Below are 14,883 nucleotides of genomic sequence, written 5' to 3' on the forward strand. Positions count from 1 at the left end.
GACAGGACCGTCATGGCCACATTGGAAGAATCAAGAGGGTCACCAAGAAGTAGTCAATCAGCAACCAAACTGGGAACTGGACGGCCCAGCTAATATAACCTCCCCTCCTCCGGTTCCTGGGCCCATGGATGGTGGCTCTAAGCAAAAAAAATTGCAATTGATGACCCAAAATCTTACAAGAATTGTCACAACTGCTGATAATCTGCAATCCAGGAAGGAAGCAGTTAAAGGGGTTGTCCCGCGGCAGCAAGTGGGTCTATACACTTCTGTATGGCCATAATAATGCACTTTGTAATGTACATTGTGCATTAATTATGAGCCATACAGAAGTTATCAAAAGTTTTATACTTACCTGCTCCGTTGCTGGCGTCCTCGTCTCCATGGTGCCGACTAATTTTCGGCCTCCGATGGCCAAATTAGCCGCGCTTGCGCAGTCCGGGTCTTCTTCTTTTATGAATGGGATCGCTCGTGCAGGATGCCGGCTCCGTGTAGCTCCGCCCCGTCACGTGCCGATTCCAGCCAATCAGGAGGCTGGAATCGGCAATGGACCGCACAGAAGAGCTGCGGTCCACGGAGGGAGCAGACCCCGGCGGCCATCTTCAGCAGGTGAGTATGAAGACGCCGGACCGCCGGGATTCAGGTAAGCACTCTCCGGTTTGTTTTTTTAACCCCTGCATCGTGGTTGTCTCGCGCCGAACGGGGGGGGGGGGGGGGTTAAAAAAAAAAAAAACGTTTCGGCGCAGGACAACCCCTTTAAATGGGTTGTCCAGGGTTGGAAAGACATGGCTGCTTTCTTCCAATCAGCGGTGAGATGAATATACAATAGCGGAACATGAGGAAGCGGGTGACTCCATCCACCAGGACCAGATCGGACCCCCGCCAGCCCCCTGTGGTCCTGAAGAGCAAATGTGCCAAGTACAAATGGTGCAGGAGCACAAGACCGGATGACGTCTTCGAGGTCTTTAGGTGAAGTCAACCAGTAAAATAAAGTCACTTCTGCTACGCGCTTCGGGGGCTACAAACTAACAGCCGTATATAGTGGAGAGGTAGATTACAGTCATCCCCTTCATGGGTGAATGTCCTGAAAATGGCAGGAAAGAGGGTCCGCTGGAACCGGAAGTGACGTGCGCCTGAGACGATGGAAATGATGGCAGCGTCCCACCAGCCTGAGCTTCAGCAACTGGAAGTGGAGTCAAAGCCAGAAACGGCGAATGAACATGAAACTCAAACATACATTTTTCACTTATTTGCCCAAATATTCGGTGGTTCTTAAGTAGGGGCATCTGAATGTAACACACAAGACATCCCAACAGTAGAAGAATCATTTTGGGTCATCTACAATCAAGATGGTTCGGTTCTTGCAAACACAGCGCCACCCTTGTCCATGAGTCGTATGTGGTATTGCAGCTCACCTCCCATTCACTTCAGGGGATCACACACGCTATGGACAGGAGTGGTGCTGATTGTAGGTGACAGCAGCCGTGTTTTTCTAGTCCCGGACAATCCCTTTTATATACGAGATCTTACAGGATGCAGCACCACCAATGTCTACAGGCTGTGTGTGGTATTGCAGCTCAACCTGGTTCAAGTGGATGGGACTAGGCTGTAATACCAAACACATCCTGTAGACAAAAATGGAGCTGTTTCTGAAAAACAAGAGCGCAGAACTTTTTTTCTATCTCATCCAGCCCTCCTCTGAAGGGTTAATTGTTTCTGACACCCTGCATATGCGATGTACGCTTCTTGTTAACACTTTCACCTCCGGATCACTCGGCAGGGTCGGCGCTGATAACAACGTTGCAGGTTTTTTTGAATTTCTAATATGATTTGATGAATTCTTGGTGTACACACACGGCGCAGTATGTATATATCTGGCGCATCCGATGACAGAGCTGCGATGTGAGGACAGAAGGGATGCGCCGCAGAACATATGGCTGCAGAGGATTTTTACACGTTCGCTTTATCACAGATTGAAAGCAGAGATCGCTCCTGAAGAATATTACAAGTTGTCTCACAAGCAATGAGAAAATTGACATTCCCTGGAAATGGAAAATAGAGGGAAAAAAATGTAGACGGAAGATTCCGGCATTGAGGACAATCGCCGTCTATGAGATTACCCCGAGTTGTACTTGCCGGCCCTTAACACGGTATCTTCCGGATGTTATCTCCGGCCGCGCGTCTTCTCTCCGAGTCTTAGAAATTCTAGATAAGTATTGAAGAAAAGTCAAATCCACCGAACACAATGCAAACACTTCCAGACTATTCTGTCATAACTTGGCTGAAATGATCATTGTATTACAGAGACCCGCTCTTAAAGGGATATTCCACCCGGGTACGCAATTTGTACACATACAGCATCCCGTAGGGTGACTCAGGACACGGGGCATACGCTGAGGAGCTGGGAGGGTAGAGTGGTCACTTGTCACGGTGGCACTTATCAGGCTCCCTCCCAGAGGGACACACTTGGCCTCGGCCAGAGCAGCGCTGGGCCTCTTCCGGACACCCCTAGGAGAGGGATGGACAATAAACATAGAAACAGGAGATACCGATGTCACGGGTGATGCCACCGTTCCGTTACCCACTGGAATGACCCTTGGCGGTAAATAAAGAAGCTTCAGACTGGATTAACGTACCTCAGGCTCCTGGGAATGGTCAGGGCCTGGCAAAACTTTACTTGTAGAAAACTTGGTACAAGGGACAAATTTCAAAAGACGGCAGTGCAGGCAAAAGAACAGATTAGAGGTCAGGGAGGAATCACAGGATGACACCGGTCCTGCAGTCTCAGTTATCTGACAGGTACCGCTCCTAGCAGGGGAACTCTTTAGAGGAGGATAGGGGTAGGGTCACTCCACAGACACTCACATAGGTCAGTACCTCTGCACGGTGATCTCAGCCTTTTCAGGATACGCTCACTTTCAATCTCTCTCTTACTTCTCTTGTTCTCTCTCCTCCACGGTTCCTCGCATATGAACCCTCAGGAACAGCTCCTCTTCCTCCATGACCTCACCACTTGGGGGTTGAAGGCACCCCCATGTGGCTCTCTGCTGAAGACTCTGTGATGGACTCCTAACTCAAGACTCACTATCACACCCAAATCACTTATACTTATAATCTCTCCCATGCCATGTGACAGAACATATATTGATACATTTACAGACATCTCCCAGTCTCATGCAAACATTAACCTCTCCCTTGCTGCAGCTGTCTAATACACATAACAAGAGACTAGACAACTGTGCACAGGGCATCTACAAAAGATATGACGTGTATGACACTTATGGAGGGGCCAGCAACATAGACTTCTGGCCACTACACACATATATATTACCTTAGGTTTAGCTTTAAAGGCTGTGGACACCTTTTGGAGGTGATTTATTTGCCTTTAAGGGGTCTCTGAGTTGATTACTTCCCAGTTTTGGGTCTCCCACAGCTAAAGCTATATAGAAAATTCTCACTGCGGCGCCAGACTGCCAAATGATCAGTGACGTCTCTGTCAGCCTTCCATTGGCTGCGTCAGTCATGTGTCTGCTGCAGCACTTGTAAATAAAAAAGACAGAGGACCGGAAGCACATGGCGGGAGAGCACCGCAGAGGTCGGAAGTAAGTATTATTTTTTTTTCTGTAGGCAGCATCCTTCCAATACCACCAATGTCCCCCCCTACCACCAATGTCCCCCACTGCAACCAATATCCCCCACTACCACCAATGTCCCCCACTACCAACAGTGTCCCCCACTGCCACCAATGTTCCCCTCTACCACCAATGTCCCCCACTGTTACCAATATCCACCACTACCACCAATGTCCCCCACTGCCACCAATGTCCCCCTCTACCACCAATGTCCCCCACTGCTACCAATATCCCCCACTGCCACCAATGTCCCCCTCTACCACCAATGTCCCCCACTGCTACCAATTGCTTATTTGTCAGAGTCGCTGTCGGACATGTGACTGTTGGCCCGTGTAAACAGTCAATCTTTGAGCAACGGCCTGTTTACAGCGAATGGAGGCGGGCGGATGGAACGTTCCCTGGCAGCTCCGACTCCTTTCCCAGAATGACTATTGCTCCTGTTTGGAAGCACAAAAGCGATATTCACTGGGACGGCTGTTGGCACATAAGCACCTGAATGTCGCCCCGTGTACAGGAATCTTTAGGCTATGTTCGTAAACGGTGTCAAGGCTGCGGGATTTACACAGCGGAAAATTCCACCGACAACATTTCTGCATCCACAACTAAGTCAAAATTTGCACCATTTGTCCCAGTAGTGGCCCCAATAATTATAGTGACTTTGTTATGGTCCCAGTAGTAATGGTGGTCCTGTTAGTCCTATAGTGGCCCTAGTAGTAACAGTGTCCTCCATTGTGACCCCAATAGTAACAGTGTCCCCCATAGAGTACCTCCGGCTGAGCAACAATAAGACAAGCATTTCCCTCTGTCCACCACTGGCCACTGCTGCTGTAATCAGTGTATAATCAGTGATCGGCTCTTCCCCCAGCATCTGCATGTAGGAACGTTAATGCCGGGGAGAGAGGTCAGGGGCTGCACGGATTATGGCAGACCAGAGTAGTGGACAGAGTGAATGCAGTCCCTGTGGGGCTTGCTGCCCGGGCAGCTTGCAATTGTTTTTATCGACCATTAAAATGGCCAATCATAAGTAATTACCGGGCGGGTGGCAACCCCAGTGTCACTTGTGTAAGGCGCTGCCACCTGAGGCAGCAGTCTCAGGTCGCCTCACGATAGGGGCACCCCTGATGTACCCCAGTACGGAGTATAGACAGGCCCTGTCCTGATAAGACTTGGCAAGGAGCAGCTCTAACATGCAGATGAGTTATGTCTCGCATCCCAGAGAATTAACTAAAATCATTACTTTCTGCAGATACATTTTCTCTAAGCAAAAATCCAATCGGCGGTTGTTTATCTGTGATGAATTGCGCTGACGGAGATTCCCGGAACTGAAATCATTTGTAACTATCAGAAAGCTAATGATTATTTCCTGTAAATGCACCTTTTAGAGCAATATTACAGTATTTATTTACATCCAGCGTTTATCAGGGTTGAGAGGCGAAGATGGATGGAGCGGGCAGATAGTGTCGTTGGGCGGCTCGGTGACCTCCTGTGCGACTTTATCAATGCCCTCTGGGCTATTGTAAAGCGGGAGAATGAGTGCGGCTGTGAGGCTTTTTAGTGAGGACAAGATTTATGAGCGGACATAAAGGAACAGAGTCGGCCTTATTTCTTAACGTTTACAATGGCAGAAATAAATGTTTTCTGTGCCACAACCAGAGGAACGGATCATAAATGTCTTTAATTAATGATGCTGCAGTTCATATTTGGGTTCCTTCATGAAGCTGCACGGATGTAATATAAAAGCAATGATCAGTTCAAGAACTGGTTTAAAGGCGTATGACCATCGAAAAGGATGCCAATCTGCATCATAAACTATTAACAGGGGCAAACTGACCCTTAGGGCACTGACTGAGGGTCCGCACCATATTGGGCTCGCAGAGCTTTAGTAAATTATAGCACTCCTTAAGGGGTTATGCCAAAGCAATAAGTATACTGATGTACTGCTGCTGCCAATTATGTCTTATTTTTATTTAGTTTGACAACCAGACTAATATGTTAGCATCTATTACTTTAAGAGATGGAGGGCGCACAGTAAGCTGGTCTCTAAGGGGGAGCAGGAAGTCAGGCGGAGTGTGTGAGAAAGGAAGAGGAAGTACAGAAATACTGCTGGTCCTGGAGCAGAGGATACTCCCCAGAGCAGAGGATATTCCCTGAAGCAGAGGATACTCCCTGAGACAGAGGCTATTCCCCTGAGCAGAGGATACTCCCCGAAGCAGAGGATACTCCCCGAAGCAGAGGATACTCCCCAGAGCAGAGGATACTCCCCAAAGCAGAGGATACTCCCCAAAGCAGAGGATACTCCCCGAACCAGAGGATACTCCCCAGAGCAGAGGATAATACCCGAAGCAGAAGATACTCCCTGAAGCAGAGGATACTCCCCAAGTCAGAGGATACTCCCCAAGTCAGAGGATACTCCCGGAAGCAGAGGATACTCTCCAGAGCAGAGGATACTCCCTGAAGCAGAAGATACTCGCCGAAGCAGAGGATACTCCCCAGAGCAGAGGATACTCCCCGAACCAGAGAATACTCTGCAGAGCAGAGGATACTCCCCGAAGCAGAATATACTCCCCAAAGCAGAGGATACTCCCCAAGTCAGAGGATACTTCCGGAAGCAGAGGATCCTCCCCAGAGCAGAGGATACTCCCGAAGCAGAGGATACTCCCCGAAGCAGAGGATACTCCCCAGAGCAGAGGATACTCCCCGAAGCAGAGGATACTCCCCAGAGAAGAGGATACCCCCCGAAGCAGAATATACTCCCCAAAGCAGAGGATACTCCCCAAGTCAGAGGATACTCCCGGAAGCAGAGGATCCTCCCCAGAGCAGAGGATACTCCCGAAGCAGAGGATACTCCCGAAGCAGAAGATACTCCCCGAAGCAGAGGATACTCCCCAGAGCAGAGGATACTCCCCGAAGCAGAGGATACTCCCCAGAGAAGAGGATACTCCCCAAAGCAGAAGATACTCCCCAAAGCAGAAGATACTCCCCGAAGCAGAGGATACTCCCCGAAGCAGAGGATCCTCCCCAGAGCAGTCCTGTGTGGAAGGCTGCAGCCCTACGGCCATAGAGCTCCAGGAAGAGAAAGTCAAGCCCTTACTGATCACAGCAGGAGGCACAGATGAAAGTATAACCATGCCTCTCCTCTCTCCATCCAGCCTATAAGATATTTACCTCAGCAGAGGAAACCAAAGACATGCTGACCCGAGAAACGGGTAGCAACAAAGAGACTTTCTAACAAATAAACCCCGGCAAACGGGCCATCCACAGACTTCACATTCACCCAACAGGCTTAATTGCATCCTGGTAAATGGGAAGGATTTTGTTCTACATGTTTCGGGGCTCTAGTTGTTTTTTGTTAACACCCGGGAAAGGGGATGTAAAACATGTACTTTGAAAATCCCGATATACAAGAGTTTGAAAGACATTTACCGGCCCGATTTCCTAGACAACTACCCCAGCTTTCACCCTGGTCCATCCTTTCACCAGGATAGAAAGTTATCCCTTATCCACAGAATGGCACTTCCATTGATATGACTGGAGCGGCAATATGTATTCAAGTGGGGACTTTTGCAACCCCCGATCACAGGATTGGTGGTTAGGCCCCCACCAATCAGAAAGTTACCCCCATCCCATCGATAAGGGATAACTTTCTATCTTGACACAACCCCTTTCAGATTCAGGATTAACATGGACATTTAGATGCGGTAACATCAGACCATTATGATGCAATCTCCCAATGAGTAACTAGGTCACATGTGGCCGTTTTACCTTCACAAAAATTCTGACCGGATTGGAGTTTTTGCAAATTCTTCATGTAGCTCATGGCTAAAGTCTTAGCCGAACACAAGACTATCATCATTCTAAAGGTTAAAGGGGCCCACGACGTTTACAGGGGTTGACCACTTTTTATATTTTTTTTTAAAGATGGACTAGAAACCATTTAATGAAGCATTTACTGATAGCTTCATGTCTTCAGAGCAGCGCTCTCGCCTCTGTGAGAAGCACCGCCCTCTTGTCTGTGCCCCGCACAGCGTTGCTGCCCTATATATGGCCACTGATGGAGAAGCAGACCCGTTTATCAGCAGCCTGTAATGAATAACATGGTGCACTGGACAGGAAAGTCTCACATGTGCCGTGTTATTCGGTGGAGGCTGCCACGTATGAAGCCAGTGGCAAACAGAGGTATGGTATGACCCCCTATAGACTGTGTTTTGAACTACTGCTCCATACAAATCGGAAAGGTCAGGCGGTGGCCAAAGGAGAGGTCAGCAGCAGTTAAGAGGTGGACAACACCATTACGTAAAACCATGTGTGTGTATTATAAATCGCCTGAGTACCATCGGAACCACGAAATCCTCATAAATAAATTGTCGTTTTTTTTTTCCTTCAATACCCATTATAAGACAAAAGAGAAAAAAAATAATTGGAAAGAAATCACAGTTTTATGTCATGTTCATTTCTTCATCTGTCACACGATCTTGGAGCGGAAAGAGAATAACAGGTAACCAGTCGCTGGCCGAAAACAAAGAAATTTATGGTAATCTTGCAAATTAGGAGAAACGTGTCTGAGTAATCAGGATAGGAGCCAACACAATGGGTTTACATCTTCAGATGCTGTAACAAGGTACAGGTTGCTCCTAGAGATAAAAAAAAAAAAAAAAAAAAAAAGAAACAGGTCGATATTATTCTCCGCTAATTAATTTTATGGGTAAGAATTTTCATTTCTAGTCATTGCTATAAAATATGGATTTTTTATTTTTTTTTTTGCTGTTGGAAATTTGACCTTTCAACCGACGGATCATCTGTAGCTTATTATAAGCTGAATTCTAATGGAGAAGACGAATAAAAAAAATTGGAAAAGTAAAAAAAAAAAAAATAACAAAAATTGTTCACAGTTAACATAATTGGTGCTAGGTAATTCTACCAAATGCATCCCGGTTGTCTCCGATGGCAGGCAATAAATTGAAATGTTAAGGGATATGATAGAAATAGCTGTAAGGGGGAAAAAAGTAGCTTTTAAAATCTAATTTGCTATGCACCGCAGTAGGCCGATGGAAGCCAAGCAAGACCCTTTATTGAGTTCCAATGTCCGAAAGGTAGAATAGGATGTTAAATAGACCCCCTGTGCTGAGGCTTTAAGCAACGATGGCAGGAAACAAGTTATACGATTGTGTTATTAACCAATGAAAAGCCTACCTTAGGCTATGTGAGGTATGACAAACATGACATGAAGCCCCCATCAGGACACCATGGCAGGGATGACGGTTGGTGACTGATGAATATATTCCAAGGTCCCTTCAAATTCCAATCAAGCGAGGCAACTGGAAAATAGGGAAGGATTTCAGCACATTCCAGAAGGATGGACTTCAAAAGTTGGTGTGAAATAAAGACCAGTCAGGGGATGCTAAAGCCTCAATTGTCATGGAGTTTTCAAAAAGTTTACACAAAAAGATTCCAAGAGTGAAACCTGTGACATCCCTGCGGAGAAGATCAAACCGTAATCCGTGAAGAAAGCCTTGAAAGGAAACCAAAATAATTTAGCAGATTCATGGTCATAAAGAAAAGCAAAACGTCGTCAGCTATTAGGAGAGTAACAAACACCACAACAACGTCGTTAGCAACACAAACCCCCCCAGCATGAAGGTGGGACCTCAACTGAGCGCAATTCAGCTGCTTTAATTGAAAGTAAATCCAAAAAAAAAACAGCATGTTTGGGAAACAAGGAGCAAATTTCATGTAATTAGTAACACAGCAAAATCCTTTCATTTAGTAGCCGCTGAAGTTGTGTCTCTCGAATATTCTGGGCTATCGGACGTCCGTGGAAGAATACTGGAAATGTGTTCATAAGGCGTCCGGAGGACAGTGCAAAATGAAAAGTTGCTCCTGCGGGTCTTGTAGCCAACGGCTGTTAGCAGCGCTCTGAGGTCACAGTACAAGTGCGACATTCCTCCGGCTTCACAAACCTTTCATGCGGTTCCTCGGGACGTTTTCCTCACCTGGCAAGACACTGAAGTTTTGATGCAAGTCAGTTTCCAGTTGTGGGCTTAAAACGGTGACTCCCTTTGTTACCTGTTATGTGCCAACGTCTTTGTTGGCATATTGATGGTGGTTTTTAATTCTGTCCAACCAGCGTACTGCTATAATGGCTTCGGTTTAGCAGCAAAGTCTATAGGTGGTCTGAGGTAGTCCGAGATCCACCTCCTGGGTCCTCACAGCCTCAGGACTTCCGAAGCAGAGTCATTGGCAACAATGACTCTACTTGGAACAGAGATAGGCCCGGGAGGGGTTTCACTAGACTTGCTTAGTGCTGGAACCGCTGATGCCGAGTCTGGGTTTATCTCCACAAGCTGGATGGAGGATCCATTGGCGTCATTCTCCTGCTGTGATGCGAGTTCAGCCTTCTATATCACTGAAACTGGAATGAGATATGGCCCGATCACCGTACCCAACTGACTTGTGCGGCTAAAGAATTCATGGTTGCATGGGTGGCGCTCAGCTAGACCAGATATCAGCAAGCACTGCTTTCAACTCAACTGTAGTAAGGGTTCAACACCACAGTCTGTTGCTGGTAATCTGTACAAACTTGGTGGGGGTCAACAAAGAGTCTTCTGGAGCCAGATAACATAGGACCCAAAACGTCAATCCAGATGGTAGCTCTGGAGTTCTGTCTTGTTTCTGGCAATCCGGACATTCTACCCCCTGAGATTTGTCACACCTCTGTGATGTACACATGAGAGCCCCTTTCAACCTGTCTGTCTGGGCCCAATGTGTAGCTCAACTGCCCCACCTAAAATGGCACCAGGCCATTTCCTGTTCCGGATCCTCAGACTCCATAGCAGCCTTACAAAAAAAAAAAACGTTTAAAGACCTTACAATAAAAAAACATTTAAAGAAACATTCTCAAGGCAACAACGGTTACCCCCTACGCTTCCTCCCTGCTTTATACTGCAGCACTGACTGCACTGTGTATAAGCACAATCTGATCAGAAATTCAGTAGATGGAGTGCCAACTATGACCAGAATAAAATTAAAGCTGGTGACTGGTGCAACCACATGAGGAATCCACCAACCCTGACCTTGGTTCTGTTCCTTGACAACATCCTTGTCTACACCCTCCTGTACCATGTTTCTCAAAAAGTCTGGCTGGTCCCAATTGTGGCTCTGCTCTCTGATTATGTCTCAGTCCTCACCCTCCGGGACCATGTTACGGTAGACCTGGCCAAGTTGCATCAGCTGCCTCTTAACATAAGGGAAATGGGAACAGCCGCCACAAGAAGTGATGAATATAACCACCAAGCTTATTCTACAAGTAAAGTGTTAGTTAAACTGCCCCCACTTGTTTCCTGGACTTTACTTAGGCAGATTTTTGCCATTACATCACGACACCGCCCCAGGGGACAGTAAGCCCGATGCAGCACCGCCATTATACCAGTGTGATAGCTGGATTGAGGAGCGACATTTGCCACAGAACAGCCGCCCAAAGCATCATCCCCATCCCTGTCTCACCTTTCTGTTTCTAGTCATCTGCTGTTATAGCCCATCTGTGCTAAGGAATGATGAGTTATACGTTCACACGTTAGTTGGAGCCCCGGCGTTGTATTCAGCTGACTGTGCAGCCTGTTGGTCAGAACGATTCCTGACATCCTCCTCCGACCCCTTTCAGTGATGAGTTGTGTTCGATGACATCATTCTTGGTATTTACACAAGGAAACCCCCCACAGTTGGCGGTGAGCCCCCGGCTAGTCTAGCACCGATGACCGGCCTCGTTGGAAGTCGCTCCGATCGCTGGATTTTCCCATCTAATGTGGATTCACACAGAAACTGATCCACAGAAAACTTGTCACGTGATTTTATACTGCATTTCAGGGTTACGGGGGCAATTTCTATACAGGGAAGCGCCAATCGTGAGACAGCCGGGGCTGTAATAAAGGGGCTGTTCATGTATCATCTGCATATATATATTTCCTCCAGCCGCTGTTATTTCTCCGGTCTTTGTTCCCAGAAGTCCCTTCTGCATTACATATTTTTCCCATTATAACATCTGCGCCCTTATAACAGGTAACTAAGGCGAAGTCTCAGAACCATGTTGGAATAATAGCCTCTTGTGTTGTTCTGGAGGCAGTTGACTGCGTTGACCTTTATGGTTATTTCTTTAAGGTGTTACATTCCTCTTATTACACTAAGTAAATACATATCTACATGTATTCAGCACTTGTGTACGTCCATGACCCGCAGAGCGCCTTGCCTCTAATTACTGCTGTTTACTACCTGCGCCGAGGCGTCTCTGGTTTGTTAGTCCTTGTATTGTGTCCGGTGAGATCTCCTTTCTGCAGAACATTAATGGAGGAGCTGGGTGCCGTACGGTCATCACAAATCTATTTACTATGTAACACGTCTTATGTCTCAGGTTCTGTTAGCACGATCTCGCTTGTTGACGAGGAGTTATTACTGCCTTATGTTTTTTTCATTACATGTTATTAATGTATACTTCTATACACTCATAGTCAGTAACATCCCTTGGATACAAGATGTGATACAGGTGGGCATAGAGGCTCTAGGACCCTGTTGTACCACCTCTAGCTTGGATACAAGATGTGATACTGGCGGGCATGGAGGCTCTAGGACTCTGTTGTACCACCTCTAGCTTGGATACAAGATGTGATACGGCCGGGCATGGAGGCTCTAGTACCCAGTTGTATTGCCTCTAGCTTGGATACAAGATGTGATACTGGCTGGCATGGAGGATCTAGGACCCTGTTGTACCATCTCTAGCTTGGATACAAGATGTGATACTGGCTGGCATGGAGGATCTAGGACCCTGTTGTACCACCTCTAGCTTGAATACAAGATGTGATACAGGTGGGCATTGAGGCTCTAGGACCCTGTTGTACCGCCTCTAGCTTGGATACAAGATGTAATACAGGTGGGCATGGAGGCTCTAGTACCCTGTTGTACCTTCTCTAGCTTGGATACAAGATGTGATACTGGCTGGCATGGAGGATCTAGGACCCTGTTGTACCACCTCTAGCTTGGATACAAGATCTGATACAGGGTGCATGGAGGCTCTAGTACCCTGTTGTACCACCTCTAGCTTGGATACAAGATGTGATACGGGTGGGCATGGAGGCTCCAGTACCCTGTTGTACCGCCTCTAGCTTGGATACAAGATGTGATACTGGCGGGCATGGAGGCTCTAGGACCCTGTTGCACCGCCTCTAGCTTGGATACAAGATGTGATAAGGGTAGGCATGGAGGCTCTAGTATCCTGTTGTACCACCTCTAGCTTGAATACAAGATGTAATATGGGTGGGCATAGAGAATACAGGTTGCGTATGGTATCCTGCCACATATCATCCCACATTTGATGTAATTGAGCCTCTAGTTTATGCAAACTCATAAGCTTTCAAAGTTGGTGTTATCTGGTGACCGGGCAGGCCATGGATGTGTAACAATATTGTGGAGGCATTTCTGTAACACTCTTGATCCTCTCTACTGGTGGTTTGTAGGGGGTCCTGACCCCGGTCACCTTGTGTGCCCTCATCCACTGGTCCAAACACCTCCTAACAGTCTGGTCAGACGCTCCTCTCTACTGGTGGTCTGTAGGGAGCGTCCTGAGCCCGGTCACCTTGTGTGCCCTCACCCACTGGTCCAAACACCTCCTAACAGTCTGGTCAGACGCTCCTCTCCACTGGTGGTCTGTAGGGAGCGTCCTGAGCCCGGTCACCTTGTGTGCCCTCACATATCCACTGGACCCAACACCCCCTAACAGTCTGGACAAAACGTCCCGTTGGGGGACAATTCATCGATGCGACCATCCAGCTTCTCACATCCAAATGATTACGGGCCTGATGTTGCTCTTTTCTAGATCTCAGCCTTAAACGCCAATTCCATCGCATCATTGAGTATCACGGGAGCGGGATGAGAAATGAGTAGATCCTTGACAGCATCAGTAAGACCCAACAAAAACACTTCTTTAAGGGCGCTGTCGTTCCAAGAGGTTTCACCTGCATACAGTCTAAATTTGGAGCAATAATCCTCTACCCACTGCTGCCCCTGACATAAAGACATGAGATACCGCCAACCCCGCACGGTCCGGCTGATCAAAAATAACTCCAAGTTCCCGAAAAAACAAATCAACTGACTGCAGGCAAGCCAAGGAGTAGGCCCATGTCTGGGGGGGGGGGGGGGGAACCCCAAAGTAAGGACATAATCAATCCAACTTTCTGGGATTCTGAGCCGGAGGAGCGGGGCCGCATCTGAAAATACAATCTACACCCATGCTGAAAAACAAAAAAACTTGCTCCTCTCCCCTGAAAATACCTCAGGAAGCGGACACTTGGGCTCAGGAATAGAAGGGGAGGTAGAAACATGCACGAACTCCTGCTGCTCCAGGGCCACCATACGACCAGACAAGTCTTGGATCATGACCACTAAATCCTGCAACTGACTTGCGAGGGTACTCATGGCCTCCATTGGAGGGCAATTTTAAGGGCCAGTTATTATGTTACGGTATACTACCCTTGATACGCCAGCCCGGGTGCCCTAGATCTCACCCACAACCTCTGTCCCTGCCTACTTGCCTCCACTCCTGACTAACCCCAGGCGGGCAACTGGGCGTCGGTCCCTACTCTCACTAGGGACCGAAAAAGGGGCGCTGGCGTACCAGGATGGAAAGCGTAGAATACTGACAGAAAAGGCAGATGTAAAGAACCAACATGAACAATACTAAGCAGAACTGAGGCAGATGGAAAAACCTGGCGGATAATAGCAAGGTATAGCAGACAAGATGACAGAAGCAGGAGACCAACAGAGGCAGACTAGCTAGCACACTGAGGGAAACCAATAACTGGCAGTGATTGCAAGTCTCTGCCCGACCTTTAAACAAAAGCCTCCGCCCAGGGGCAGAGAGAGGGAGACAGCCAACTCCCAATAGAACATAATAAAAGGGAGCTCGTGCACGGCAGCTGCACTCACAGGTGCGGCAACACACGGCGCCGCGCGCCACCAGCACCACGCCACCCACGCCGGGCAGGCACCTGCACCCCCGGCAGCCGGACAACAAGCCAGGGGGACGCGACCCGACCGCGGGACCCAGCACACCGCCGCCTCGGGAGGACCAGCAACCACCACATAGTAACAGACAACTTCTTCTGGGGGCTTGAGTTATTTGACAAAGTAATTATGTGGTCAAAATAACATCTACTGCTGACGATATTGTTTCTGATAATAATCACGACATTCATCTTTGAAATTAAATATA

At 47.8% G+C, this 14,883-nt stretch overlaps 1 protein-coding gene across 1 annotated transcript; it reads left to right on the forward strand.

Annotated features, from left to right (window-relative positions):
- Positions 1 to 832: 832 nt before the first annotated feature.
- LOC136577849 (thioredoxin domain-containing protein 2-like) lies at positions 833 to 6,745 on the forward strand. The gene is made up of 2 exons (XM_066577772.1): positions 833 to 966; positions 5,995 to 6,745. The coding sequence occupies exons 1-2, from the start codon at positions 833 to 835 to the stop codon at positions 6,743 to 6,745; spliced, it is 885 nt and encodes a 294-aa protein (XP_066433869.1).
- Positions 6,746 to 14,883: the final 8,138 nt, after the last annotated feature.

The sequence above is a fragment of the Eleutherodactylus coqui genome, chromosome 8 (assembly GCF_035609145.1).
Source record: "Eleutherodactylus coqui strain aEleCoq1 chromosome 8, aEleCoq1.hap1, whole genome shotgun sequence".
NCBI classification, from domain to species: Eukaryota; Metazoa; Chordata; class Amphibia; order Anura; family Eleutherodactylidae; genus Eleutherodactylus; species Eleutherodactylus coqui.

Excerpts from the sequence above, each read along its gene's own strand:
- LOC136577849 (XM_066577772.1), top strand. The coding sequence starts at position 833 with ATGAGGAAGCGGGTGACTCCATCCACCAGGACCAGATCGGACCCCCGC. Across the intron at positions 967-5,994 it reads GACGTCTTCGAGGTCTTTAG|AGGATACTCCCCAAGTCAGA; the intron begins GTGAAGTCAACC and ends TCCCTGAAGCAG.